The sequence below is a fragment of the Corapipo altera genome, unplaced genomic scaffold (assembly GCF_003945725.1).
Source record: "Corapipo altera isolate COAL_440 unplaced genomic scaffold, ASM394572v1 56, whole genome shotgun sequence".
Lineage (NCBI taxonomy): Eukaryota > Metazoa > Chordata > Aves > Passeriformes > Pipridae > Corapipo > Corapipo altera.
In genome coordinates, this window is record NW_020884896.1 from 4,110,089 (window position 1) to 4,138,064 (window position 27,976).

Here is a 27,976-nt window from a genome sequence, read left to right on the forward strand (position 1 = left end):
CTTAGAGCACCAAGTAACTACTGAAATTGCATAACTGAAGTCAGCCAGCCAGCCTTTAAACTCAGTCAATGAGTTCTGATTAATCCAGATGCATTCTACAGCTTCTTTCCAAATTGGAGGATGCTGGTAGGGGAACTTGAATTTATGTTCTGGTAAGGAAACTGCTGAGCTGCCAATGTCTTTATCAGCCTGACATTTCTTTTCATAGGCAACAAAAACTCAGTGGCAGTACAGGTGGTCTCCTTTCTGTTGTTTCCATGCAAAGAAGATCTTATGACAAAAACAGTACCATCCTGATGGCAGCTTTCTTTTTCCCAAATCATGAAATGTCAGATAATCTCTTCATTGTACAAAGGCAAACTAATTTGCAGCAAAAGTTACCTCCAAATTTGTGGAGTCGAAATCAGCTTTGTAAGCCTTAATAGCGTCTGCACAAGAGCAATTTCAGATCTTCAGGTATCCAGGATGTTTTGACCAATGTCCCCATATGTGATGACCCTGACAGCTTTGTGACAGAACATTCAAAGAGGTTTGCTCCAACTTGGGCTTTTTGATCACTAACTAGGTTGTGCTGTTTCACTCATTTCAGCTAACCAGGAATTTTAGGTACTGACTCATTTTGCCTGAATTTGTTTGGATTTGGCAGATGTCTGCAGGCAGCAGACCTACTAGGCAGGTACTTTTGACAGAGAGATGGAGGCAGGAGAACATAAACTGATTAAAGCCACTTCTATTACACTTATCTGCCTTCAGCCTTTAGTATTCAAGTGGAGGCTGCCCAATTGCCTGTGTTGTCTATCAAAGGTGGCCTTGACTTTGCTTTAAGCACAGACTTGCTTTTGGTTTAGACAGGAAGAATGCTTTATAGCTGCACTGAAGGCTCCCTTGGTGGGTTAACATCTGGATGCAGTGCCCATAGGGTAGCTGGCAGGCAGCTGTGTGGTGAAGGAGAACAGCTGTTTATGGCCACTGACAGTGACTGCTCAGTCATATTAGTGCAGATATAATCAACAGACTTCCTGATAACAACACATGGGATCAAACATAATGTGCAAAAATGTATGTTTTATATTTACACTGAAATTCTTTATATGAGGCTGGGTAGGAATTCTTCTTGTAATCAGTCTATGTGACTTCAAATTTGGTCACAAAACCTGGAATTTCTATATGCAGAGAACAACACTACAGCAAAAGCATATCCTGGTAATACTGTAATAATAACTCCTCAGATTTCTGTTAATTGCATCATTCCCCAAAAATTACCTTTTTTTTTTTAAATGAAATTTCTCTTGCTTAGCCTCAGACAGAAAGTGAACAATAAAATCTGTCCAGTCATTTCTATGTCATCCATTAATCACCAAAACTAAAGCTGACTTTGAAACATGTCACGTGTGTATGTCCATGAGGAATTTATTCGGACAATATATCTCTTATACTCTGGTTATTTCACTGACTTTATTTTTATGGAGAAGAAAATCAGGGAAAGTAGTAACGGCTCACTGACTGTAACTGACCAAAATCCCACAATAAATCAAAACGAGACTTCCAAAGCACTGAAATTATCTCATTTATCTTAAGGGGAAAAAAAAAGTCAAAAGCACAAAGAGCAGTTTGGTCAAATTTGATGTTACAAAACATTTTTATATTTATTTAATATCATGTCTCCTACTCTGTAGATATACTGTATATTTTCTGAAAAAATAATATGCAAACAGATTATTGCATAACACATCTCTTCCAATTAGCCCTGAAATATTCACTAAATTACTTTTTAACACAATAAGAAAAGTGTTTTAATATTTTACTATTAAATTCCAGAGAGTTTTATCACATAAGATATTCTGTGGAAAGCAGCACCTATTTACTTCTTTGTAAGCCATAATGAAGCTCGAATTGGCCTCTCAGACAAAATAACAGAGGTGATTAAAACACAAGCTAAATAAAGAAGCTTACTGAGTGGATTCTTGCAGAGTATTTCACTTGGCTCTGTGTGTGCGTGCATGTGTGTGTGTGTGTGTGTATGTGTGTGTGTAGTATTTTGCATAATGGTCTACAGACCTCCTAGGATTTTGCTATTACATAGTATACATATACATAGTGCTGAGACACAGAGAATGGTATTTCACATTATGTCTATGCTTGTTCAGGGCTCACTGTCTATGTGGAATGAGTAAAAGTAATAGTAAAAGAAAATAATTCTGAAACAGAAAATATTTCGTTATGCAAACAAAGAAAAATACTGTATTTTAGATTAGAGACAGTTCAAGCATATACAGCATATACATAATAAAGCTCAGGTGTTGGGGGTTTTTGTTGTATTAACTAAAGAAGCAGTCATGAAACTGTTGAATATTGGCTTAAAACTTGACAACCACCTAGTGCATTCTTCTTGCTCACCTTTTAAAAATACACAATCTGAGATGGATACATTGCACTGCTAGAGTTTACAATATATATTTCAAATTTACAAAAATACAGAAAAACAAGATTTCTTGCACTCAGATACTGAGCATTAACCCTTTGAGTACTAATTCCCACCTGCAACACTGCAGAACACATTCATCTGACTTACATGTGTTTATAACATTCTAACAATTATAATTGTCATCTTTATGTACACTATTAAGAAATGTATTCCTACATATTAAAAAACAAAAAGGTAGAGTCTAATAAACTACTAATAACAGAAAAATAATGGGCTGAAGTATGTTAAGATTTCTGCCACATATACACAGAGAATCACAGACTGATGATCTCTCAAAAGAATTTTCTACTTCCTCTCTACAGCAATTACATAAGTCTGTGTTAAGACACCACAGCAAACTTTCTCATGTGGCCATACAGAATTGTGCTTTTTCTCTCATTTCTGGATGCACTGTTCACTTTCCACTGTAGACATTTTTCTCACAGCTCTATGCTCCCATTCACTTTCTGCAATCTATTATTATTCTGCACCCTTCCCATTTGTAAGAAGTGGTTTTATTTCATATAGGGATAATTATGATGCAGTTCTGTACTGTGAGTTGATGCTTTGTGTCCAGATGTTCATGGAAACATGAAAAAATTTCTTGCCAAGAGCCTTGTTAATTAGAGAATGGAATGCTCTACAATTCAGCAGAAATCATGAGCATAAAGAACTTCTCAGAAGGTCAAATTTGCATTAAAGGATGAAGACAATATGAAATTTGCTAGGGAAGGAAATGGGTTTTCAGAAAGCAAGTGGTGAAATTAACAGATGGACTCTAAGAAGGTGGTTTTTTTGAAAATTACTGAACTTTCTCTTTCCTGACAACTCTGGACTACGTTGATCATGTAACTAAACAGACAATATCATATATACAGAGTCTCTGAACTAGAATAAGATAATTTAAGAAAATAACTGTAGTCCTCAAAGAGTTAATGGTAAAAATGCTCTACCTTAACAGATGTGGAAAGGTTATCATGGAACAGCTTACAGATTTGCTCAAAAGGCATACTTTACAAACAAGTGTAAAACTTGCTGAGACAGTTGCTATTACACCGCACAGTGTCACATACAATGAGTAGTGCATGCTCTGTAAAGACATTAGAGTGGACCCTTATCAAAGCTATCATATAACCTTATACAAAGGATTGTGCCACTTAAACTAGTGCAGAGTGATTCTTTTTCCTGTAGATTCATAATGCTCTAGATTAATATCAATAGGGTTTTTCACAGCCTTGTACAACACTTTTTTTGTTCTTTTTTAACACATGTAACACTAGAAAACAGCAAATGGTATATCCTGACATATGTCATGCAAAATACAACCAATACAGCACCAAAGATGTAACAGAGACATTACCTAGCACTTCTCTCCAACAAGAAAAAGGACAGAACAGAGACTGTACATTACATGACTTTACAGGCCATATGCTACAGAAGATCTTAGAGGCAGTATCACTTTTGTAGATCTAAAAAGCTGCAATTTTATAAAATCCTGTTTATCATTTCTACCATAGCCACTTCTGATTAAAATCCATGGCACAGTAATAATATTTTGCTACAAAAATAAATAAGTAAAAGTTTAAGATGCTGATATGCTTATAAAAAGTGTCTGAAGATACTACGAAACAAAAGTGAAAACAATGAATGTAAATGATGTGTTTCTAAAGAAACGTTGTTCTGTAACAAAAGGATATTGCCTCATATTCAATTGTCTAGACTTCATTTTCTCATTATCTTTCGGAATAATTTTATAACTTTCTTTTAAAAATAACTTCACTTTAAAACTGTCACTATCCCTCTTTTTTAGACTCTTATTACGAAAAAGAAAATAAAGATGAAAAGCTGTACAATTTACTGATGAGCTACACAAATACATAATATTATTTATTTTTGAATAAAAACAAAGATAATGATGGTTTAGGGCAAAAACCACATCATGATGGCCCATGAACTACACAGTAGTTTCATTTTTCCAAGGCCCAGTTTTGATATTTCCTGTACTATCTGAGCTGTATATCATGGCTTCATGCACGTTTCCCTTGAGAATTCCATTGTGATTCGTCGTATTAAATGGCAATGACTGTGTCCGTGGGTGCATTTCAAAATGAGCTGGATGGTGCACAGTGTCACTGTCTGGCATTTTAGCACAACTATATATTACAGTACTTGCGTCGCTACTTTCGGGCTGGTTGACAGTAGGATATGGATCACTTTTTGAGCAGCAGGCCCGTCTGTGACCTGACTGGCTATCGTGTGTACTGTGGGGACTGTCTGTATGTGAACTGTGGATGCTGCCATCAATACTCGAAGGGATGTGATAGGCATACTCTCTTTCACCTGCAGACCTATGCCGACTGAAGTAACGTGGCTTAGTTCTGCTTTTCAGACATCTGTGAATGTGCATATTGGGTCTGAAGGTTCCCTCATTGTGGACATGAATGTGAGCTTCGTCATCAAGTAGCTGATCGCAGTGCATCTTTGCACAACAGGGTGTCACAGGGGAAAGGCAGTTAACGTGGTTTTGAACCGCTTGTAGGTTAGTGAGTTTGCAGTGGCTGGCTGCCGGATGATTAAACACAGCTGATTTGTTGGGACATGGTGATTCCTGAAGACAAGGTGCATGAACTTGAGTGTCACCATTGACATTAACCTTTGGGCGCACATTAACTTGGACGGAATAGGTGTTTCTTTTGGATGGGCAACAGGACCACCAGCAATGCCATACATCATCTCGCTTTGCACAGTGATGGATCAGGATGAAAAGCCCCAAGGTCACACAGAAGGCTCCATAAAGACAGCTAAATATCATATCCAAGAAATGACCTTGAGATACTGCAAGTGCTCCAAAGGTCCAAGTGGCAGTAAACAGGAACAAAGTGAATGCTGCGGCTCGAAGCTGAGCCTTGAATGAATGCTCATTTTCCAATAAGGAAGAAGAAATCATGGGGCAGGTTGCCTGGGGAACGGACACAGAGTCTGTAATATGACCATGGCCCACATCAGTACTTGGTATTCTCTGTGGATCTTCCGTCTTTTCCTTTAACTCATACTTGCGTTCAGGATGGCGCTTCAGTTGCACGTATGTGCAGAGGAAGTAAACACAGGTGACAAGCACAATGAATGCTACTGGCCCATAGAAAGCACCGAGACTGGGCTCCCACGCCATCCAGCAACTGAAAACAACAAAAAAAGAGAGTCAAGAACATTTTAGAGCCCACATCAGATGTGATGGACAACTGACTGATGTCTGATTAGTATGACACAACATTATCTCAGAAGTTCAGATATGCTTGTTGTGGAGAAAAGAGAGTGTGTCTAACATCAATTAAGCTGAGGCATCACTTTCTTATTTTTAATGGAATAAAATGTCCAATATAAATTACAGATTATTAAAACTGAAATTTTCCAAGAAATGTAGATCAGTTTAGACTCTGAAATTGCAGTGAAGTATAAGACCATTTATATAAACCCTTTTTTTAGTATTAAAAATGTCAGCACTAATACTTTGATTAAAAAGCAAATGAGGCATAGTTTATAGAGTCTATGTGAGCAATAGAAATGAACAGATTTCAATGGTTTGTATCAACAAACATTGATATGAATTCTTAAGCCTGAAGATTGTTCTTACAGAATTTTCTTCTTGCCAGAGAACATCCTGAGTACCAAGAGAGGCTGCAAAAAGACTTTCAGTTGGACAGTCACCCCTTTCTGCAGTGAGTGGGCTCAAAAGATATATCCCATTTCCGAATTCTGCACTGTTTCCAAAGTTCCTAGGAGTTAACTTACATCAATCTGAATGTCCTCAGAAAAATTAAGGAACCTGATAGTCTCTTTATGATACGTTGGTAGCATAATATCATTGTAGCATGACCACAATGGTTTTCTAGGCTTTAAATAATATAACCATAACTGTTCTAGAGCAGCTTAAAGTAGTTCACAGGCCAGTATGAGTCTAACAGGACTGTCTTGAGGATGAAGGACCTGATCAAACACACATGGGGGAAAAAACGCTTCTGGCTGATGAAATCCTAGATGGAAACTGGGAGAACATGGGTCAGAGGGAGAAGGTATATTTGCCTAGTTTTGACTCTTTTCTATGATCTGCTTTTAGCCCTGGTTACAGATAGGGAACTGAGCTGGCAGTATAGTCTAGTACAGTTGTTATTAGGTTCTTATACTTTAGGTATTGCATGGATTTCTGGAAAGAGGAATGTTACTTTCCTTATCTCTTGGACTAGGACAGGAAGTAATGGGCTTAAACTGCAGCAAGAAAAGTTTAGATTAGATTTTTTGAAAAGTTTCCTAGCTGTTAGGACAATTAGGATAATAAGCTGTTGAAATGAAGTGTGGTCTATCCATTATGGGAGCACCTCAGATAAATAACTGTCAGGAATGGTTTGGATATAGCTAATTTCCCACTGGGTCAGAAAGACAGACCAGGTGATATGTCATTATCCATTCCAGCTCTAAAAGTGACACTGTGTGACACTTCATACTCATTTAGGCATGCGTGATTAGTTGCAGTCCCTTCAATTCCAGTGAGGAAGCTTCTGGTATCACATTCTTGTCAAGCCAGGAATTATCTACAAGTTACTATAAAAAGAGCACAATGACTTTTTCTCCCAGGCTGAGAACTTCTCAGCTAAATAGAGACAGTGCCACTGGGTATTATCACAAGAAACTTCAGAATAATGACTTTGAATTTTTGAAATCTGAAACTTAAACAAAAGCATACATACACATATTAAGGAACTTAGAAACACTCTGAACAGTATATAATTTGCTGTCAGACAGGCAAATGAAAAGATTCCCTGAAAGATATCTGTGAAAAGTTACCACCTATATTTAATTGGGGAAGCAGAGAACACAAAGCTACATGCATATTTGAAGTACATTTCAATGCCGCATATTTGATGCAAAGTGGAGAATGGAATGCTCCCCAGTGGAACGGTCTCTTGGGATGCCCTTATTTCAAGTAGAATCTCATTGTGGATCACTTAAAAAATCAGTTGTGTAAAAAAAGTTCAAGTTTGTGCATCTACATTTACTGTACTAATACTATAAAAAATGAGTAAGGCACGTAACTCGATATGCTGCCATCGAATTAGAAGCTGTTTTTTCACTCAGTCTTAAAACCACCCTTCATCTGTCCCTTGTTTTCTGGACAGACTGGGGTACCAGGTATTGATTTGCTATATTAACATGATTAAAGAAGCAAAACCTCTGTCACTGCACCAGAATGAAAAACATCTCACATTTATTAACATAAATAACAGTCTTATAATATACTGTTGATTATAAGGGACTGTTTAATTGGATAAATTTGAAGAACTATATGAATATGAGTTGGGCCCTAGGCAGACCAACCAGTTAGCCATGGTATGCACTGATTTCTTACCAGAATCTAAATTTCAATTACCTATAAAAATGGCTTTAAGGAGGCAGATGCTTGAACCATTCTCCTTGGTTGCCACTTTTCATGCCCAGAACATAACCAGTTTCAAGTGTGTTTCAATAGATGCTCAAAGCAGTAACTAAGAGTGATGTCCTCCAGAGTACTAGTGCTGCCAGAGTACTAAAATATCCATTAGTGTGCCAGTCCTTGCCATGCTGATCTGTTACACACAGTATTTAACTTTGCAGTCTAATTAACTTTCTGCTACGTTTGCATGGAAAGACTTATTGTAGTTTACTGATATCTCATGCTTCATGCCAAGAATTAATAACAATGTGATGCCTGGAGAGCTTGTAGAGGTCTACTGAACACTAACTCACTAGACATGAGAGAACTATGTCAGGATTGCAAGACTTTGTGACTGAAATGTTTCCAGGTGGTGAAAATCCAAAATATTTGGTTTTTAATGGCAGAATGGGGATGGAGAAGGTGGGTTAGAGATTTATACTTGTCCTTTTTTTCACATAATTGATATAATTTCGCATAAACTGATACCCAAAGGATATCAATTCAAGGTAGATAATGAAATGAAAATATTTAATTAACTAATAGCTCCATTAAATATGGTATCCATTAGGTATTTTTAATATCCTTTCACTCATTCAGATGTAAATGAAGAGTAATTTTGTAAATGAAAATGACTGTATTGCCAGTAATGGAGTCAAGTCAGTAGAGGTGAAGTAGCAAGCCCCAGATTAAGACATTGCTCTCTCACAGCTAATATTTATTAAAATTTCATAACAAATATCATCCCAAATTCCTTACCCTTTATGAAGTCAGTTACATTTATTGGCATAAGAAAATGTTTTCCTTAAAAGTTTTATGATAATAGTTTATACTTACTATGGTGCATTGCCTTCAATCCCATAATTATTGATATTGGTTGCTGCTGTAATCCCACATATAATGAAAGGAACTCCACCACTAATCAGGTAAAATCTGTTGAGAGATAATTGATATTTTAATTTGCCTGACTTGTAGTCGAATACTGCTTTTTAAATAACTGTACCTTCTTGAAGAATTTTGAGAATAAAATATTGCTGAAACATTAAAAATGTCCCTAAAACCAGAAAAGCAAAGAATAAAATACTGTCACAATAAACACTGTACTTTATGAAGCAAAGAGTAGAAAGCTTAATATTTAATATTTACATAGACTCACTTTTAACAAACTCTTTATTTGCAACTTTAGTAAAGGTAGTTACTATTATAGTCATGTGAAAATCAAAACGTTGTCTAGTGACAGAACCTACATTCCAAATAAAGTTATTGCACTCACCTAGATATTTATATTTAATATTTATTAAATATGCAAGCATCATAAATTAAAAATATTCAGGCAAAGCTGCTGTATTCACTTTAACATGAAAATGTTCCCAGGGAAATTCAGTGAAATCACAGAAACGTTTTCCTAACTTCCAGATAACAAAAGAAAGGAAGATCAGTTAGTCAAAGAGAAAAGGGGCAGTTCACTTGGCAAAATGTTTTATTTTTTTCTGCACAGGGAACAATCTGAAGAAATCAGGAGGATTAAATGTCCCTTTGCATATACCCCAATTACTCTGTGTACGCTCAGCCTTGCAAATGCATTAAAATGTGAAAGCTACTAAGACTTCAGCAAGATCTCATAAATATCCAAGAAAAGTGTTAATCTTTCCATAAAGACTTGCATTGTAAGACATATAGTTTCACACTCCTTTAACTGGTTAAATGCCATTAAGCACTTGGAAGCAGTGGTCATTACAATGTATGATCATCAGGCTACAGTATGTAGCCAGGGGATGTGCCACTGAAGTTGGCATCCTGCATACCTGTATCCAAATTCAGAAAAATAAATCGTCATCACATTTTCCATTTATATAAGCAAAACACAAAATTATGCAGGGAGCACAGCACTTCCACCACTGTGGTTCTGAGGTGGAGAGCATGAGCTCCCATTCCCACAGCTGGAAGGAATGCTGCTCAGTGGCAAAAGGAAAAATGTTCCACTGCACCTAGAAGCTCAGCTGTTTCTCTGAAGATCCTGACTCATTTCCTGGTTTTATCAACAGTCCTATGTCAGCAGACAAAATTAATTTCTTTTCAAGCCACTTCTTTGGTTTGGAAGACAGTATGCAGGGGAACAGACACTTGCCAGTCACAGCTGTTAGGCTGTCCATCAGGACTAATAGGAACTTGGTAACGTGTGGGACACATTCCGATCAGAATCTGGCCACAAGTTTTCCATAATGTGGTATAAATATTGGGAAATTTCACAGTCGTTGCAAGGAAGGATTTTTACAGAAACAGAGCAATAATAAGACTAAATAGACCGGCATTTAAATCAAACATAGAATTCATGTTAGAATTTCTTAGCCTCTTTTCCCACCTCCTTCTGAAGCAGAATTAGGGGTCAGGCCTCAGAAATTTTCATGTTAACATTTACAGGCAATCTTTGTCTAATGGTCTAAGCTGTAAACAGATCACAGAAAATCGTCCTCTGCATTCATCAAGAAGCCCTTCAGATTTTATAAATTCAAAGTCATTGAATATATATTTTTTCTTCAACTTGGCTTATTCTGTAGAGCTCAACAAATTCCAATAAACATGCTGCCTCCCTACAAAATCCATTCATTCACTGCAGTGTAATGATTGTACATATCTTTTGACTTGAGCATGTTGAATAAGCTAGCTTAATAGCTTATTATTATTTTTAACAAAGACATGTTCAATGGCATTTTTGAAATTCAGGAAATTACTAGGGTAAAGCAATGAGGCATAGAAAAGTTCATCCAAATTTATCTAAGAAATAGGAAGGAACAGAAAAATAGGAATACAGAAGCAAGTATAGGAAACTGCACTTCAAACTCATCTGAAGTGATTACACCATAGAATTTACCTACAATGCAACCTATAATTTCATTTTCTGCAGTGCCACCACTTTTTACAGTGGATATACATTTAAATCAATCTTTATCTAAACTTTCAGACAAGCCAGTATTTGGGTCTTAGATAATCTACTTCATATCTCAGACTTTCAGCAGGCTGCTGAACAGTACAACAGTAGCATCAGATGTTCTGGAAACACTTAGCTACACAGTGCTTCAGAAATGTGGCAAAATCTAGCCAAATTCCTGTCATGGCTCAATGCTAAGGACAAGAAAATACATTCTAGAAATGACAAAAGTTGAAGTCAAATCGTTTCAGTGTACCTGAGGTGCACTGTACTGATATCCACCACGGCACACTGCCTGCCCTATCTCATTGGGGGGAAAACAAAAAGTAAAATAGGAAATAAAAATGACAGTGTATACAAATGATTCTTCAGTGGTGTATTCAGGATTCTTGAAGAGTGAAGGGAAAAAAAAAGGTGTCAAATGGAAGAAAAGTCAGTAAGAGAGGAACGGGATTAAAACAGACCAAATAGAAAATACAATCAAAGATGTAGAAGTTAAATTGTAAGAACAGAAGTGCATACTCTAGTCCATTTGTGTGAACATGTGGATACCTTAAACAGTATACAAAAACCAGACTAGAAAGTCACCACAGAAAAGAAACACTGATCAAGAAGTTCCATATACATGTTAGTTGTGAGGAAGTACACTCAAAAGTAATAAATTTAGACCAGTCTTTCTAAACACTACTTTCTATGCAATCATTAGTTGTTATCAATTTCTTCTTTTTCACACAGATGAGAAGATTATGACAAATAATTCTGAAGAAAAAAGCTGCAGTAGAATTGATAGGGCATGAATAAAAAGTGACAAAAATGCAGATAATAAACAGCTATGCTTCATACTTCTAGAAAACCTTTTATCTAGGAGAATCAAAAGGCTTTATAACATTAATTAATTTAGCCTTACAGCCCCCTGTGTTCGATAAACATTATTATTCCTGTTGTACAGATGAGAAAACACAGAGAGATTAAGTGTTCAAGGCCACACAGAAAATCTGTTTCAGAATGAGAATCCTTAACTCCCATCCTATATTTAAACACAAAGCACCTCTCAATTACTGTAAATGAAGGGACTGGGCAAATCATGTCATCCAGGATTTTGTCTCCAAGCCCAAGAAACACAACTGTCCCTCTGTGAGTTCACAAGCAGGAGGAGGAAGAATGTAATCTTGTCTGAAGGATACTCTGATTAGGGTGGTGCCCTCCCAGTATTCACTAAGCCTTGCCAGTCTGTTATCCCTACAAAGCTTGTCTTGTGGAGAAGGAGCTCATGTGTGCTATTCCCTGTGCAGCCCTAACTCTAACACTCACTGGTATTTTGTATAGCACTGCCTGGGCGTCTCACAGAGTAGATTTTCTAGCCCATTCAAGAATGCAAATGATGATACTTAGGCTTCCAGTAATGGAACCCCATAGGCAGCAGTAAGAAGACAGAAGAACCTTGCTCTGACAGATGTGACTGTCATGATGAAGCTGCTAACACAGAGGGATTGGTTGTAGTCATGACAGCCATGCATGCAAATCTGTAAAGACTGGAAAGCCCCACAGAGAAAATTAAAATTTTATTTTCAGCTAAAATTTTATCTTGACAAGCAGTTAATTTATATAATATTTTAAAACTGTTTTAAAGGGAAAATATAAACTATCTGTGGGATGATCTGGGGCTTTGAAGCAACTCCCAAGCCATTGCTTCAATAGCCCTTAGAAAGAGGTTTTAAAATTTGAACATTGTTGTTGTTGGCCAACCAGGGATGTCCTGATGATTCCCAGCAGGCTTTCACATCAGCATACATTTATTTACTGAAGCTCATTCTATCACATCTTCACTAATATTGTTATCCAAGCTAATTAGATTAAAGTTAGCCTGGTAGGCCTCAGCATGCTGCACTCGCACCTCTCAGCTGCAGTGTAGGCAACACCTACGGTCTGAAAAGCAGGCTCTGCAGGCACGTGCAAATGACGGGCAGTAATTTGTGGGGGAGGAATCATATTCACTGAACACTACAGGGAGCCCCTAAGTTTGTGCCACAGCTGCCCGTGACCAGTAAGTACAGCATTATTTATTACATGCATTGACATAAGCACAACCCCCCTCAACAGAGCAGCAGACACTGCTTGAGGTGATGTCCCTCTGTTGACATCATGCCTTACTATTTTTCAGCTTCCTTTCGGCAAGAACTCCTCTTGTAAGGCAAACTCTACCACAAAGTACTGGGAGCTACATAGCCAATCTGATAGAAACAGGATAATGTCAGCAAGAACGACTGCAATAGCCTGCAGGCAGCATCCATTCTGATAACTTAATATATACTATATTCTGCTAAGTTTATTTCCATAAATGTTACTCAGTAAGTCAGCATGTAAAAGGACAGTTCTACCCAGTGATGAATTTCTTGCTTGAGTGTCTGGCTATTCTCTAGCCCCAAATTGTTTCCATATTAAGAACCTTGACTGAATTTTTCCAAAAAAGGGACTAGACCTTGACTTTCTGGGTGTAATGCAAGACTGACTGTAAGGTTTTTTTTCTGCAGAGGTTGGCAAAACGGCAATGTATCAAGAAATTATTTAAAAGCTTCAAATAGTCTTTACTGCAGATATTACTTGATTAATATGTATCTCTATTTAACTGTATTCCTCTCTGCATGCACAAATCTAGAAAAGTGCATGTTATATATATATATATATATATATATATATATATATGAAGACACCGGTGAAGCATTAATTTGTTTTCTGCCCCCTAGTACAAAACAAAAAAGATTTATCAGTTTAACTGTGCTTATGTCTAGGGCATATAGTTCATATAGGAAGAAATGTCAATCTAGTAGCCACTTGCAAAATAAATACGAAAATAAAAGAGGAATCACAGCAAGATGACTTTCCCCTTCATATTTCCCTAAGACGGGATTTGATTTTAACATCTTTGTGAAAATAATCCATATAGAAAATGGTCATTAACTTCTGAGCTATCCAGATGCCACAGTTCAAGTACCCGGGAGGCAGGCAGCTAGATAAGGAGCTGCTTGGTAGAAAGCTGAATTTATGAGCCTGATTTTCAAACTATTCTTCCTGAATTCTTCATGCATCACATCATTTCATGATCCTTTTTCCTGGGAATTTTGATAAAATAAAAATATGCCTTTGTAGAATTGATGGGATTTTGAAAATATAATTTTCCTTTAAGAAAAAAAACCCCACATCGCTTTGAATCCTGTTCCCAGATAGTCTTGAATATATTTACAAATACCATGTTAGTTTTGTTTAATGGTATTACTCAAGAGAAATAGCCTATATTTCTCCAGTGCTTTTTTCCTGTCTGCAAAATAGGATAAAAACATGGAGAATACAGTAAAAAAATTTAAAAATCTACTAATAATATTAAAAGAAGCTTCAATTTTGCAAATCAAATTTTGAAAGGTAAATAAAAGAAGAATTAAGGGCTGTGTGAAAACCCTCTTTAGCACCTTTTATGTGGTAATATTGTTATACTCTTTAACTGCCTGTTCACAGTCTACTTCTTTTTTTCCATAAGACATTTCACTCATTCAGTACAGAAGAAACAAAGGTCACTGGACAGGTAGTTATTAATTTTTTTAATATATATCCCTTCTTTCTAGATCTTACTGCAACTTAAGAGTTTTGCAAACAGTAATTAATTAATCTTCGTAATGTCCTCGTGAGAATATGTATAATCTTTTTCCATTTACAGGCAGACACTAAACCACAGAAAAAATGAATGAAAAAAAATTATTCAGAAAAGTCTCTGCAGATTTGTTTGCTCAACTTTTGATGTCGAGGGTTCTATTTTACAGAAGTCTGATTTTTTATTAAAATTGGCCAAAAAAGGAGATTAAATACTCTTCATCTGCCCCTAAAGACTCATAGCATGGGAGCCTGGGAGAAAAAGTGAGAGAATATTAGTCAGTGTCAGAAGATATGAAACCTCACCTACCAAATGGCTTCAAAAACACTTGCTTCTCTCATGTGAGCCCACTGCACTCCATATTCATACTGAGTTTCTCTGCCTTTCCATCCATGACAGACGATGTCTCAGGCACTGCCAGTTAGGCAGTGGGAGAGTTTAGGCCCTGCTAATGGAGGAAGACAAGAGGCTGTGCTGAAGCTATTGCTATTCAACTTCCAAGGGTAACACCCTTCATGGCTAGTGTAGCCGTTATATCTTCTCTGGTATTCTGCAGATGAAAAGGAATTTACAGGCTGATAGTACTGTTGCTGTTTGCTTTACCATGACCCTGCAAGACAGTCTGAGCCAGCAGAGAAGACAGAAAACCAAAAATGAATATAAAAAAAAAAAAGATGAAAAAGGAATTCAAGAACTCAAAAAATGTTTAGAGAAAATTTAGAAGGAAGAGAAAGGAGATTCATTTACACAGAAATAACTGTATTGTCTCTCCTGAGCTAGACTAACTTGAAGAGCTATTGTATCTAAGAAGCAAGAGACACCTCAAGGTCTTATTTTTCTATTTTATTGGAGAATGCCTTCATCACTGCTGGAAATCAAAGACAGAGATGATTCTTACAGTGTATTCCACCTTACAGTTTAGCTCTATTGACCTCTATTCCTGCTTATTTTAATGAATAAATAACTTAAATTAGAGTAAAAAGGTATCCATGTTGAATGCACTTTTGGTGGAAAGAAGCAAATACATGTTAAGCACCATGTTCATGAGAAGGAAAATAGGAGTATTTCTTAAAAAATCTGTATTTGAAAAGGCTTAAGAACAGCAAGAAGCTCATAGAGAGAAAACTGTTTATGTTAATGCTTGGAGAGAAGTAATAGAAGGAGAAATAATACTCATGCTTTGAGTGTTTTCTATTTGTACAATCATTTTATCCCTAAGGAACACAACAGGCCTTTCAATTCTGTTTCCACAGTTAATTTCTGGTAGTAAAATGGCTGACACTCTTGTTTGGAGGTATTCACTGCTACCTCATTTTTCCAGGCATTTGACTCTTCTGGCTGTTAGCTGAAACTATTTTGCAGTTCCAGCCTACTGAATCAAACACAACTGCTTCACTGAGCATTGCAGTACACCTTTAGAAAGTCAATTACCATGAGAATGTCCTTCTTCCTTTCAAAGGGGAGAAAAGAACCATTAACTATCAACCCTCATCAAGACAAGGAATTCTGATAAGAGCCTATATATGACAGTGGCATTTTACATAACGTGAAAGTAAAATGAAAAGTAAAGCATGCAAAGATAGTAAGTGCTGTACTCTTATATTGTCACATATTTAACACCCAGTTCACTTTATATTAGTATCAATGTTTTATGACTGTCAGTAGAACCACCCTGAATTTTAAATAGAAAATATGGATTTCTTTGGTTTTACTCGAGGTAATACTTCATTAAGACTGCCAAAGGAAGCAAACAAAATGACTAGCAGGAGGACATATATTTTAATTTGGTTTGACTGTGAAAGTCACTGACAGGAGGTTCTGGTCTTTGTTCTCCTATGACTAAATTTTGAAATCATATTTTTAAAAAGGCATTTATGTTAATCCCACATTTTATTACGGCAGTCACCAACACAACTCCCTGAAACCCCCTGTGTTTTGTTGACTTTGACACTTACTTACTTTGTAGGCAGCAATTTTTGTTAAGAAGAATGTTTTTTCTTCTGCAGTAATTTTTTAAAAATTTTAAAGAGACCATTCAAGTCCTTGTTTTCTAATTTTTACATTACCTGAAAATACACTATTTCCAGGTTTTACAGAAAAACCTGTGGAGAGTTGATTCAGAGGTTATTTATTCAGTACTTGGTATATTTTTGGGGTTAGGTATAAAGTATATTCGTTGTATTAAAAAAAGATTATGAAGCCTTAATTTTTATTATGAGCTACATTGCCAAGTTAGAGCTAAATAATTTTAATTGCATAAGATTCACAGGTAACATACGAGTAATACTCTTGGTTTTATTTTCTGTTAAGCTCTTTCACTGTACACACAGAAAATGATTCAGATGATATTAATGACCAAGCAATCAATTAATGAAGATAGGAGATCTACTGGTGGACCCATATGCCCTCTTCTTAGATTTGCTCAGCTGAGCATTAAGACAGATGCATGCAAACAAAAAGAGAATACAGGAACTCCTGGGAAATATCTCTAGAGAGATCACGTTAACTCTACCTTCTAAATTCATGTATTCTTTTCCTTTTCCTCTTATATAAATCAATGATCTTATATGAAGGGCAAGCTTTTTGCCCATAGTGCCACACAGAGATGAAATCGTTTAGAAGAAACAGAAAAATACAAGAAACACTTCAAAGATGTGTATTTCTACAAAACCGACATTGTTAATTTGTTTCTACAAAACCGACATTTTTTGCAAGTCTTGTATCTTTCAATAGAAAATTAAGTCCCTGTTCCAGAGGGCAGATGCTAAAAATCTTAGCTTTCTATAATGAACTTTTATGTGGGCACAAGAAAAACTGAAAAACAGTTTTTGTCTTATGATCATCATTGGTGCCTAATAAGTTACAAGGTCCCTTTGAGACTTCTCCCACAGTTATGACATCTCTCTGTAACATCAGCCTTCCCTTATGTTCAAGTGTTTATCTTTGTTATTCACCTGCCCATCTAGTCATGTGCAAATTACAGAAATTCAACGATCTCTATCCATCTCAGACTGACTAGCAAAGTAATTAGGTAGGAAAAGTCTCAACAACAGTTGACTATTTATTTCTTTGAGGAGATAAAAATATAAATAAGAATAAATTTACATTTTTCCATTACAGATAATTATAGGCAAAATTGAAAAACTGAATTTTAATGGTTTAAAATCTAGCAAACAGGAATATTAAATTCATGTTTTCAAAAATGTCCTGCTTTTCTACACTAGTACCACAATTTTCACTTTAGTTTACTGATTCCTGAATGATGAATGTTAGTGTTACTACTTACAGAGAGAAAATAGTTGTGAGAAAGCACAGCTCCAACAAGCTAAAAATCATTTTTATCTTTTCAGCTGGCTCTGAAACATACCAAGTGTCTTATACAGCCAGTTTCATTGACACAGGCCATTAAAGTAATCTGTTTAGGAAATTTAATGTTGCCCCATGAAATGTGCGATTTCTGAAAAAAAAAATTGCCCTTCTTCAATGAAAATGAAAACTATAGCTTCAGACATAATTGTATGTAAAATTGCTGAATGCATCAGCTGGCTTCTGCAATGATTTGGTTGTTACTGTTAAAGTACTCTAGAAAGACTATAAAATTACACAGGTTATGGCCACCATGTAACATACATATTTTAATATTTAATAGAATAATATCTGATAGGTTTGTATGTCTTTACAAAGCACTTTCTTACACAGTTTACAAAACAACAGTAAATTTTATCTCTCTATCTAGATTTGTTTAGCATATCCTATGCATATTCTTAAATGACACCCATGCACCATACTCAAAACATACTTAGACTGTCTGTGTATAGATAATATGGAGGTATCTCTATCACCTTTTAAATGTTAAAACTTCGAAGTATTAAAGCATTCTTAGTGTTTCTGAGAATGTGACTAATAAGGTAATAAACACCTCATCTTCAAAATACTGTTAAGGGTTAGGTGCTACTTCCCCAAAATTAAACATTTAGTGTTTCAGGCTTCTGCATCTCTGGATTTACAATTATGTGTTAATCACAATTTACTTCTGCCTTCCATCTATTTAGGTAATTGGGTTTATTTTCAACTGCATGTATCTAAAATCTAATCGCACAGCTATAGCAAGATGTATCCTCAGGCAAAGTGAGAGGACAAACAGTCTGGTTTAAGACATGAAGAAACCACACACTAAATAAAAATAATATCATTTTGATCATTAAATCTTCTTGGTCTACGAGAAGTATTCTGTCACAAACCCAGAGGAACATTTAAAATTGAAAAGCATTTATGCAGAAGATCCATGAAAACCACAAAACCCTTTCTGCTGAATCTTTTCAGTTACCAAGCTTTTGTCATTAACAAATCAAACCTGCATTTTAAGAGAAGAGAGAAAACAGTTTCCCAAAAGAAATTTTTTCTGATGTGAAAAGCAGACAAGCAGGTTTTGAATTCCTCTAAAGACCACACTCCATGGTAAAGGAAGGGAAACTGTGTTTTAGTTTGGTTCTCATTTTAAAATATTTTTTTTTAATAGTTCTAGTATTTTTAGGGTTTGCCACAGGTCATGAGTTAAGGAGCTCATATCCCTTAAAGAAAAAGCAGTTCCCCCAAATATCAGAACACGATGTTCATTCACACCAAATACTGCTTTGAATCATACAGGAAACCATCTGGAAACACTGTCAGGGAAAGCCAGTGCAAGGCATAGATGTCAAGATCCTAAGATACAACCTCAGTGCCTTAGTGTATCGATCCTAAGGGCACTACATTTTTGCTTTATTTACCAAGATTGCACAATGAAAAATTGAAAATAAAGTATTACGTATAAGGTGCCTGTATAAATGCCTTTTTCTTTTCTTTTTTTTTTTTTTTAATCTACCTTAATATTGTCTTCCCTGACAAATACTTACTGAGAAAAAAGCATCTCAGTCTTTATAAAGGGCAGCAGGTCAGAATTCTTGCCTCAAGAATTACATTGCACTCCACAAAGACCAGAGTTACTGAAAATTCATACACCAGAAATCTAAAATATAAAGCTGCAAAATATAGGTCAGGTAAAAAATCCAAACCATGAAGATGAAACATTTCATTTTTTTTCAACCAGAATTTTTTCTGAATATGTATTACATCATCACTTCCAAATTGTGAGTTTATTTTTCTTTTCAGAATAAGAAGACATATTGAAAAAGTTGTGTCCCATGAATGATAATTCAGTTTTACAGCTGGCAACATTTGGAACACATAACCCCTATTTACAACCCAATGAATCATACAGAAGTAAAACAGCAGAAATCCAAAACCCATTAATTTGATTGTGAATAACTACTCTCCTTGATTTGGTAATTTGGTGGTATTCCAACATATTTTAAAGCACATTTTATTACTTCCTGTTGTTTTTCACTCAGGATTCCTTAGTAATGACAGCTTTGTTTTCATGTATCTCAACCTGTAACATATTCCTCAGTTTTGCTATTTGAAAGAAGGGTGCATTCCCTTTTTTTTCATAGCTTAGCTATTTGAAAGAAAGCTGCATATTCTTTTTTTCATAGCTTAGCTATTAGCTAGACCAAGTAATGTTATACCCATGTAGTAATGATAAATATATTTTGGATATTTTTCAACAACAAGCAACAATCTTTACATATTTGAATACATCACTTTTTTTTTTTTTTAGGGCATAACAAAGTTCCCTACTTTCTTAATGCTACAGACATTGACTGCTACAGACACTGACCAAGGTGAACTCATAAAAATACACCTCGAGGCAAGAGACAATTTAAAGTTTACTTTGGTACAGAGAACTATTACACCAAGTGAATCTGCTCCTTAAGGTGATACTCAGTAATCAGGTGCTTGGACTCTCTTCTGTGATGGGGAAGACAGATCTTTTCCCTTGAATTAGACAATTAAGGGTCGGTCATCACACCTGAGTGCTGACAGCACTGGATACTCAGCACTCCGGTACCAGCACAAATGGTGGTAATTTCCTTATGAGTTAGGGATACTTTCAATTTGCAGGGATGTAAAATCACTTCTGTCATGACTCTGTTTTATTTTCATTTCTGCTTCTGTTTTTTAGAAATTTGTTAAACTTCTGGAAAGGCTGAAAGAGTAAGGACTAAAGAATCAGAGCTCTCATGGACTGTGGCAGAATGAGGTGGCCACTCATGCATTTCTTTTGCTATCCCTTATACTCTCTCATCAATAGTTTAGATACACTGAATACAAGCTAATGGGTATTTCTTGTGTTTATGAACATGATATTTATGTATTTTACATTATTTATCTAGAAAATTTAACTTTACACTATATACCTATTATTTTAATAATGTTCTTTTAGACTCGTGGGGTTTTGTTTGTGGGATTTGAGTGATTTTTTGTCTGTTCTATTTCAGGCTAGGTTACAGCCCTCACATTTCATGTTTGTCGTCCACTCAAGACGAAAGCTAAAAGGCCACAGAACTAGGATGGCAGGAAGAAGTCCTTGCACATTTTCAAAATTGGACTAGATGAGATCCTGACCTAACTTTTAAGTTGTATCTGCTTTGAATGGAGAGTTAAACTAGATGACTTACAGATGTTTCTGCCAATCTTATTACTTTTAGGACTCTATGATTACCTTATTATTCATTGTTATCTTTTCAGTCTTCTAAGGGTCCATCCATGCCAGTTGTCAAGGCTGAGAGAAGGGCTCTTTAAACCTACTGCTCTTCTAGTATATATCAGCCTGTAAACTGAAACACTGCACTACTCAGAGTAGACTGATTCATAGGTGAGCGAGTATAGCTTGAAATTTCCTAAATTTTCAAATATATTCTGAATATTTTTCATTATAAATATATTTCAAATATTTTCAAATTTCAAATATACATTTTCAAATAAATATCTCCAAAATCACAGTTTTTTAGAAAAGTACAACGCATTATCAAAATGTAACCAAGACAGAACACGATCGAGCTCAGAAAGAGACCCCACTTCACATCCATCAACAATGCCTACAGCTGTGACTGTAGCCAGCCGAGAACGGTTGAAACAAAAGGGAAATCTATGCTATGTATAAACCCTATTATTGTATCTGATAAGTTGTGCATCCATTACTTATCTAAATGTTCCCACTGGCTTTGATCAAACTCCATATGAGTGAGATGCTGACTTGCATGATTTTATACTACACAACAGCATTTTCAGAAACCAATCCACCCTATAAGGAACCTTAGAGAAGTTTCATCCTTAGAGCTTGAAAAAAGGAAGAAGTTTACTCTTTCTTTTGTTTTTGTTTGTTTTCTTCTTTTTCTTTTTTTTTTTTTGTGGAGAAAATATTATATTAGGATTCATGCCATGTTATCCACTTCTTCAACTTGCAATTTTTCATCTTGACAGATATACAGGTAGCCAAAAACTTAGCAAGTAAGTGTAATTAAATGTGACATGCAGCAGGGAAGCATTAAAATGCTGAAAAAAACTTGGTTATTTTTTAGATGGTTTTAGACTTTTGGCTTCTTTCTGGAACATTTTCTCCTTCATAGTCCATAAGATGTAATTCAATCTGCTAATCTAGAGAGAGAAAAAAAGCATCCTTTTTTAATGCTATGTAAAAAAAGTTGTTATGGATCACCCTGATATTCTCATAGACAAATTCTATTCAATTAATGACTTGAGTCCACAAAACCATGGAGATTGAGATTTATTGGTAAAAATTCAGGTTGACATTTTGTCCTTAGTTCACCCTATTGAAAAGTAAGAAACAAAGGTACAATTGCATGAGTTCATGAATGTCAACCCCAATTTCCAGCTTTAATGTTGAGGTTTTTTGCTGTTGTCGGTCTGAGTCTTACTAAGCTGAGCTATGGAAAATATTTTATATTTGATGATGGCATGAACATTTGTTTTCTTCCTATTGTTTAAAAGTTGACATGCACAAAAATCTATTTTTGGTGATCCCTATCTGAGATTTTAACCAGAAGCAAAAAGAAAGTTTTTTCCATCATATATAAGAAGGTCAAAAGGTAAGTTTCTAAAAAATCACAGGGTTTCTTGGAGCACTCAACCAGAAGTGATCATGAAATTTTGAAAGAAAATGATAAACAAAGATGGAGTTATTTTATAAGCATTAATCAAAAAATATTAATTAAAAGCTAGAAATGACATGTCATTTCCAGAACTTTACTGTGTTAGAGATCTGAAAAGAAATGAACAGCTGTCATTTCCATCTTCACAAAACTATAAGAGCATCTCATTGCTCAGCTTTCCAGCTCAAAAGCTTCCTAGCTTTGCTAGGTACAATAATTGTTATCGGATTTAGCAATGCCAGAACCTCAGAAAGAAGAGTTCTCTCTAGCTGGAAAGCATTCTCTTAAAAGCATGAAAAGGGAATATAGCTAACTGGTTGCTTCTTCAGTATCACTAATGGAAGACTAAGAGTTTACAAGTTTAATGTCATTTTCACATGAGACAATAACACAAGTATGATAATCCACTTTAAATAGTCCAAAATGCCTTACCTACGAATTATAGCCAGCGTGGGGTAACTATTCTGAAAATAACAGAGGTTAGAAATTCGCCTACAATTCCCATTCCTGATCTTTTTCATTCATGAGAAAGAGTTTTAGATACATCAGTGATTCCAGAAATCCAATTCCAAAATGGTATGCATAAATATTTCTTGGAAATGAGCTCTGCCTGTAAAGGTATTTTTTTCTGGAGATGTCTACAAACTCGTCTAATATGAAGAAGTGGTAAGATCGTGTGACTGATCACTCATGACTTTGCAAATACCACAAATTTAGGGATCCTCCATAATCAACGTACAAAAGCAATGACTTCAAAAGTAAAAGACTAGGTAATAAACTAAAGCAATAAATATATCTGAGGAAATTATCTGCTCAGAGATTTATAGACATAAATTTGTGGATAATGTTCTTGGTGAATTACCTATAACCACTGATGTGACTGCTTGTAATAAGCCTTGCTACCAGTCAAGGCATGTTGGAACAGGGAGCTACTTACTACATTTGATATATTGTCCATAAAAATAATATAGAATATTTGAAGGTAAATCTCTGAAATCTCCAATTTCTTGATATTGCTCATAAATATTGAAAAGTAAACACAAATGGTCTTCAGTAATCATAGATCTTACCTCCTAATCAATAGATAAAACATTACCCAGTTATGTCTCATAATCAATAAATAAATAAGTCAGGTATCTCATGGGCTGAGGTTTTCTTTCACAGAAAATGTGAATTGGTAGAATCTTGAATGATTCTCTGAATACTAAGTGTAATCCAATATTAATGATATTAACCCTTTGCCTGAGTGAGTACTCAAAAGAGGCATAAAGTTTAATCTGGACATTCTATTTTGCTAAGGTATATTAAATATTATATATTTAAATTATTTTAATCTGTATCATTAAAATTCCAGAATATTTACCAAACTTAATTTTAAGTAGCAATAAATAGTATTTTCCATCTATAAACCAAAATCTTCTTATGATTAAATATGTGTAACTCCCACTGAAAACCCATTGTGGGTGCATATGTTTCAGAGCAGAAGCTGGTCTAATTTTTGGTTATGTTTTATATAGTAATGTGGTACCTGAATAAAAATACCTGGGGGATCAGCAGCCAGTTTCTACAAGACTCATAACATTTTCAAACACCGAAGGCATATTTGGAACACATTAGTTTCAAAGTCTCTTCTGTCAGAATTTTCTTACATAATAAAACACAAGAGTTTCTTATGACACCAGTGAGGTTGTAGGAATTCAGCAGTAAATAAATGTTGAAAAATGAAAATACTGTTAGGAAAAGTTCTTGGTTTACTAATAACAAATTGTAGGTCAGGGATGAACATCAGGAGGTCATCTAGTCCACTCAAAAGCTCTGAGTCAGGGTCACATTAAACATCTATCAAGACTGGTTTGCCTTTATCTAATCCATGTCAACAAATTGCTTGTGACAGAGCTTCCACAGCCTCCCAGGTAGCCCATTTTAATTGTCAACTATTCCCATAGTTTAAAATATTTTTCTACTATGAACCTATTTACCCCTTAATGTAATTTAAGCTTATTGTGTGTTTTTCTTTTTAATATCTTCTCATTTGAGTTTTTAATGAATATTAAGTTGAAAAGAAAAAGAACCATCCACACCTCCAGTAACGGTTTTCAACTATCTAGGATGTACAATATCAAGGTGATCAGTGGAAGTTTATGGGTATTTTTCCATGGTCTCTCAATTCAAAATCAAGAGAATAAATTTAATGCAGCTCTTCCTCCCAAGACTTTTAAGCCCTCCTTCAAAACAGGCATAAAACAGAGATTATCACACATATTTGACAGGAAGTATGCATAGAATAAACCAGGTCTGAAGCTGAATTTGCAACAGTTACAGTTATATATGCTCCAATATATTTAATGTAATATGCATATCTGTGGATTTCATCAGTTATGTTTGTACAAGGAAAATACTTTCATTTCCTTGAATTTTTCCATTAATTAATAAAGAAAATTATTCTGAAACATTAAAATTATGTCTTTAAAACTATCATTGCTAATATATATACATATATGCATCAAAAGATATATTTAGTTTTTATTGTTAGTTTATTTTAAGATTTATTGTTCAGCATTTACTCATGGAATCTAATAATATCTTCTATTACTTGGAATAGTGGCAATGCATTGGTAAATGCAATAACTAATAATTCTATGCATGCTATAATTTAAATGCATAGTGATTGTACTGTACTGCAGTTATTACAGACTATTCCACAATCCTGTATTACACTAGTTGGTTTCCTTCAGTGTTCTAGTTTCTGTGACATTGCAGTTTATCAGTCTGCACAACACACTTCATAAATCTTCAGGACTTATGTTTTCTTGCAACATCACTGTTTTCATTACAATTAAGCTGGATGCATACAGATGCCTACTTAAGAGACAGGTGTCCTGCAACAAACTTTAACGTCCATCTTTCTCACAGAATAATTTTCAAAGAAAGAATTTCTATCTAATGTTACTCTGGTTTTATTAAATAAATCAAATGCTTTGTTTTTCTTTTTTTCTTAATAATAAATCATTCACAATTATAAGTCAGATAGTCTTTTCTGTAACTGTGGTGAATATTATTTCATGCAGATGGGAATGCTTAGTTCTTTGTCTATTCAATGACAATAAGCACATTTGAGAAGATCTTGGGCATTTCTCTTTACAGCATTTTTGCATAATCAAGTTTAATCTATATAGCACCAGAGAATTATCTGAGAACATATTTAGCTCTTTCAAATCTGATACAGTTTTCTACAAAGCCCCCATTGGAGTCTGAATATACTATCTTCTAAAAATCCTTGAACTTGTAAAGTTTTCAATCAGCGTTTTACATTTTGCCTGAAGCAGCTTATCAAAGCATGGAGCATTTTATCAAGCTTACTCACCCTCTAACTTACCCCCTACAATTATGTATATGACTAGCTCAAATTGTAGAGGGTATTAAGGCAAGAAATGGTGTGACAAATATTCTGAATTTCTAGGAAATACCTAAATATGAACTCATAATAAAAGCAGCTGAAAATTTAATCTAATACAGTTCTGCAGATCAGCATATTGCAGTTCCAGCCTTTCAAACCTGAAAATATCTTAGGAATCATTATAAGTCTTCATGAAGCTCACAATTTTGCAAGCTTGCAAATGCCATAACTCATGGAGAAAAAGTTCCTAAGTCCCAAGACCATCATTCTCTCATAAAATGACCAGGTATCACTCAGGTGTGATTATTTTCTTTTTTTGGCTACATTTGCCAATAACTTTAGTATTCAAGAGAGTTTCACTTGAATGGATCTGTATATGTGACTTGCTATGCTGTTTAATAGCTTGTTTACAAGTAGTAAGTTAACACACATTTCTTTCACAATAACTGTAACCCACTTCTTTTCATCTATACTAAGTAGCTCAGACACTGTTCTTTAAACAAAGAAGATAAAACTTCACCTTCTACCTCAACATCTCTTAAAGATTTGGTACTATTGTATTTCTACTTTGGAAAGTGTCAACATTATGTGTATCTCGCCTGTACCTTAGCTAACAAAATCCTTTTTCTGCTTTGATTGTGACATGCACTTGAAAAAAGGTCAAATCAAGGAAGAACCTGTGTTCCAGGGATCATTCACTGAAAGTATTTGATAGTGCATTCAGGTCAGTTTTGAAGAACAGTATTGCCATCTAGGACATGAGAACAAACTTTTGATATACTTTCAGTTGGGGTTTTGATTCACAAGGCAGATGAAATGAAATTAAAAGCAAAACAAGTGTCTCTGTTACCATCTTGCTCTTAGCAGCTCAACAATTCGGTCACTCACCTTGAAGGTGGAGAAGTAAAGTTGTAGTCACTTGTTCTATTTGATTTAGAGTAGCTAGGAAAATACCTCCACACTATGATACCATACACTGGCAACCCAGTGCTGTCAGCAGTGAACACTTATGTGGCCTATGCCAAATGCAACAACTTTCTCCGGGTACCACTGACAATATGTTGCTACTCTGGGTCACTTTAATATTTTAATATTTTCTTTTTACTGGAAATTTTCTTGTGTAGAACAACTAATTCAAACCTGAATTAAGCATTTTCTTTGATCTAAGATAATTTCATCCCATTTGATGGAAATACAATTAGCTTCATGTTGAAATTCAATAAAAAGAATTCATGAAAATGTTTCCTTATCACCATTTTATACCCTTTTCCACTGCAGACCTTTCAGTTACATTTCTAGCTAGCAATAAAATGGCTTTGGCTATAATCCTTGACTCCATCTGACCATATATCAGCCTTTTAAGAGCAATCATGTTAAATAGCATGTAATATCAGTATGTCCTTGAAGTATCAAACCAAATTCCAAGCACCTTTAGGTTCTGCAACCCTCACTCTCCATCTCATTCATGATGTACAGACTTAAACTTTCTGTTTTGTTCCTTTCCCCTATCTCTAGCTTTTATACTTCAGGGGGCAGAACCTTTCTGGGTTTTCCAGCTAAGGCTCCAGCATTAAAATTCTTTTTGTTTGGGTGGAGGGTTTTGCCTTTTTTTTTTATTATTTTTTGTTTGTTTGTTTGTTTGTTTTGAGAACTTGCCTAAATTGGTGGGCTGATAAGACACAGTACAATCTGACCAAAATGATCAGCATTTCTGTAGTACTGTGGTGTCGTTGTGTTGTGTCATCTTCGAATGTCAGAGTTATTAAAATTGTCTTCAGAATACACCATTGTTCAAAAGATTAGCTCTATAATTAAATCAAACTAAAACTTTGAAAAGGCTGTTATGTTTAGATTATTTTAATATCCAATATAAAAATATAGTAAATTATTTTGATGTTGAATATAAGCCTTATTTTGATGAATAAAACTAACACAGTAGCTATAAGAAGCTATATGGTTTCTCTTACAGTCAACTTTAATCAAATGTAAAAAATTAAAAAAAGGTATTTCAGCAATGTGGCCTTT

General features: G+C 35.1%; 1 protein-coding gene across 2 annotated transcripts in view; it reads right to left on the bottom strand.

The window, feature by feature from the left end:
• Positions 1-1,437: 1,437 nt before the first annotated feature.
• The window catches only part of ADGRA1 (adhesion G protein-coupled receptor A1), a 266,278-nt gene continuing 239,739 nt past the window's right edge, over positions 1,438-27,976 (bottom strand). The window contains exons 18-19 of one of the 2 annotated variants that reach the window (XM_027648135.1): positions 8,766-8,861; positions 1,438-5,640 (exon numbers count right to left, since the gene is read on the bottom strand). In XM_027648135.1, the coding sequence (XP_027503936.1) occupies positions 4,419-5,640; positions 8,766-8,861 (1,318 nt within the window). In that variant the 3' untranslated portion in view covers positions 1,438-4,418. The remainder of the gene's footprint in view (positions 5,641-8,765; positions 8,862-27,976) is intronic. The other variant, XM_027648136.1, reaches the window with a different exon arrangement.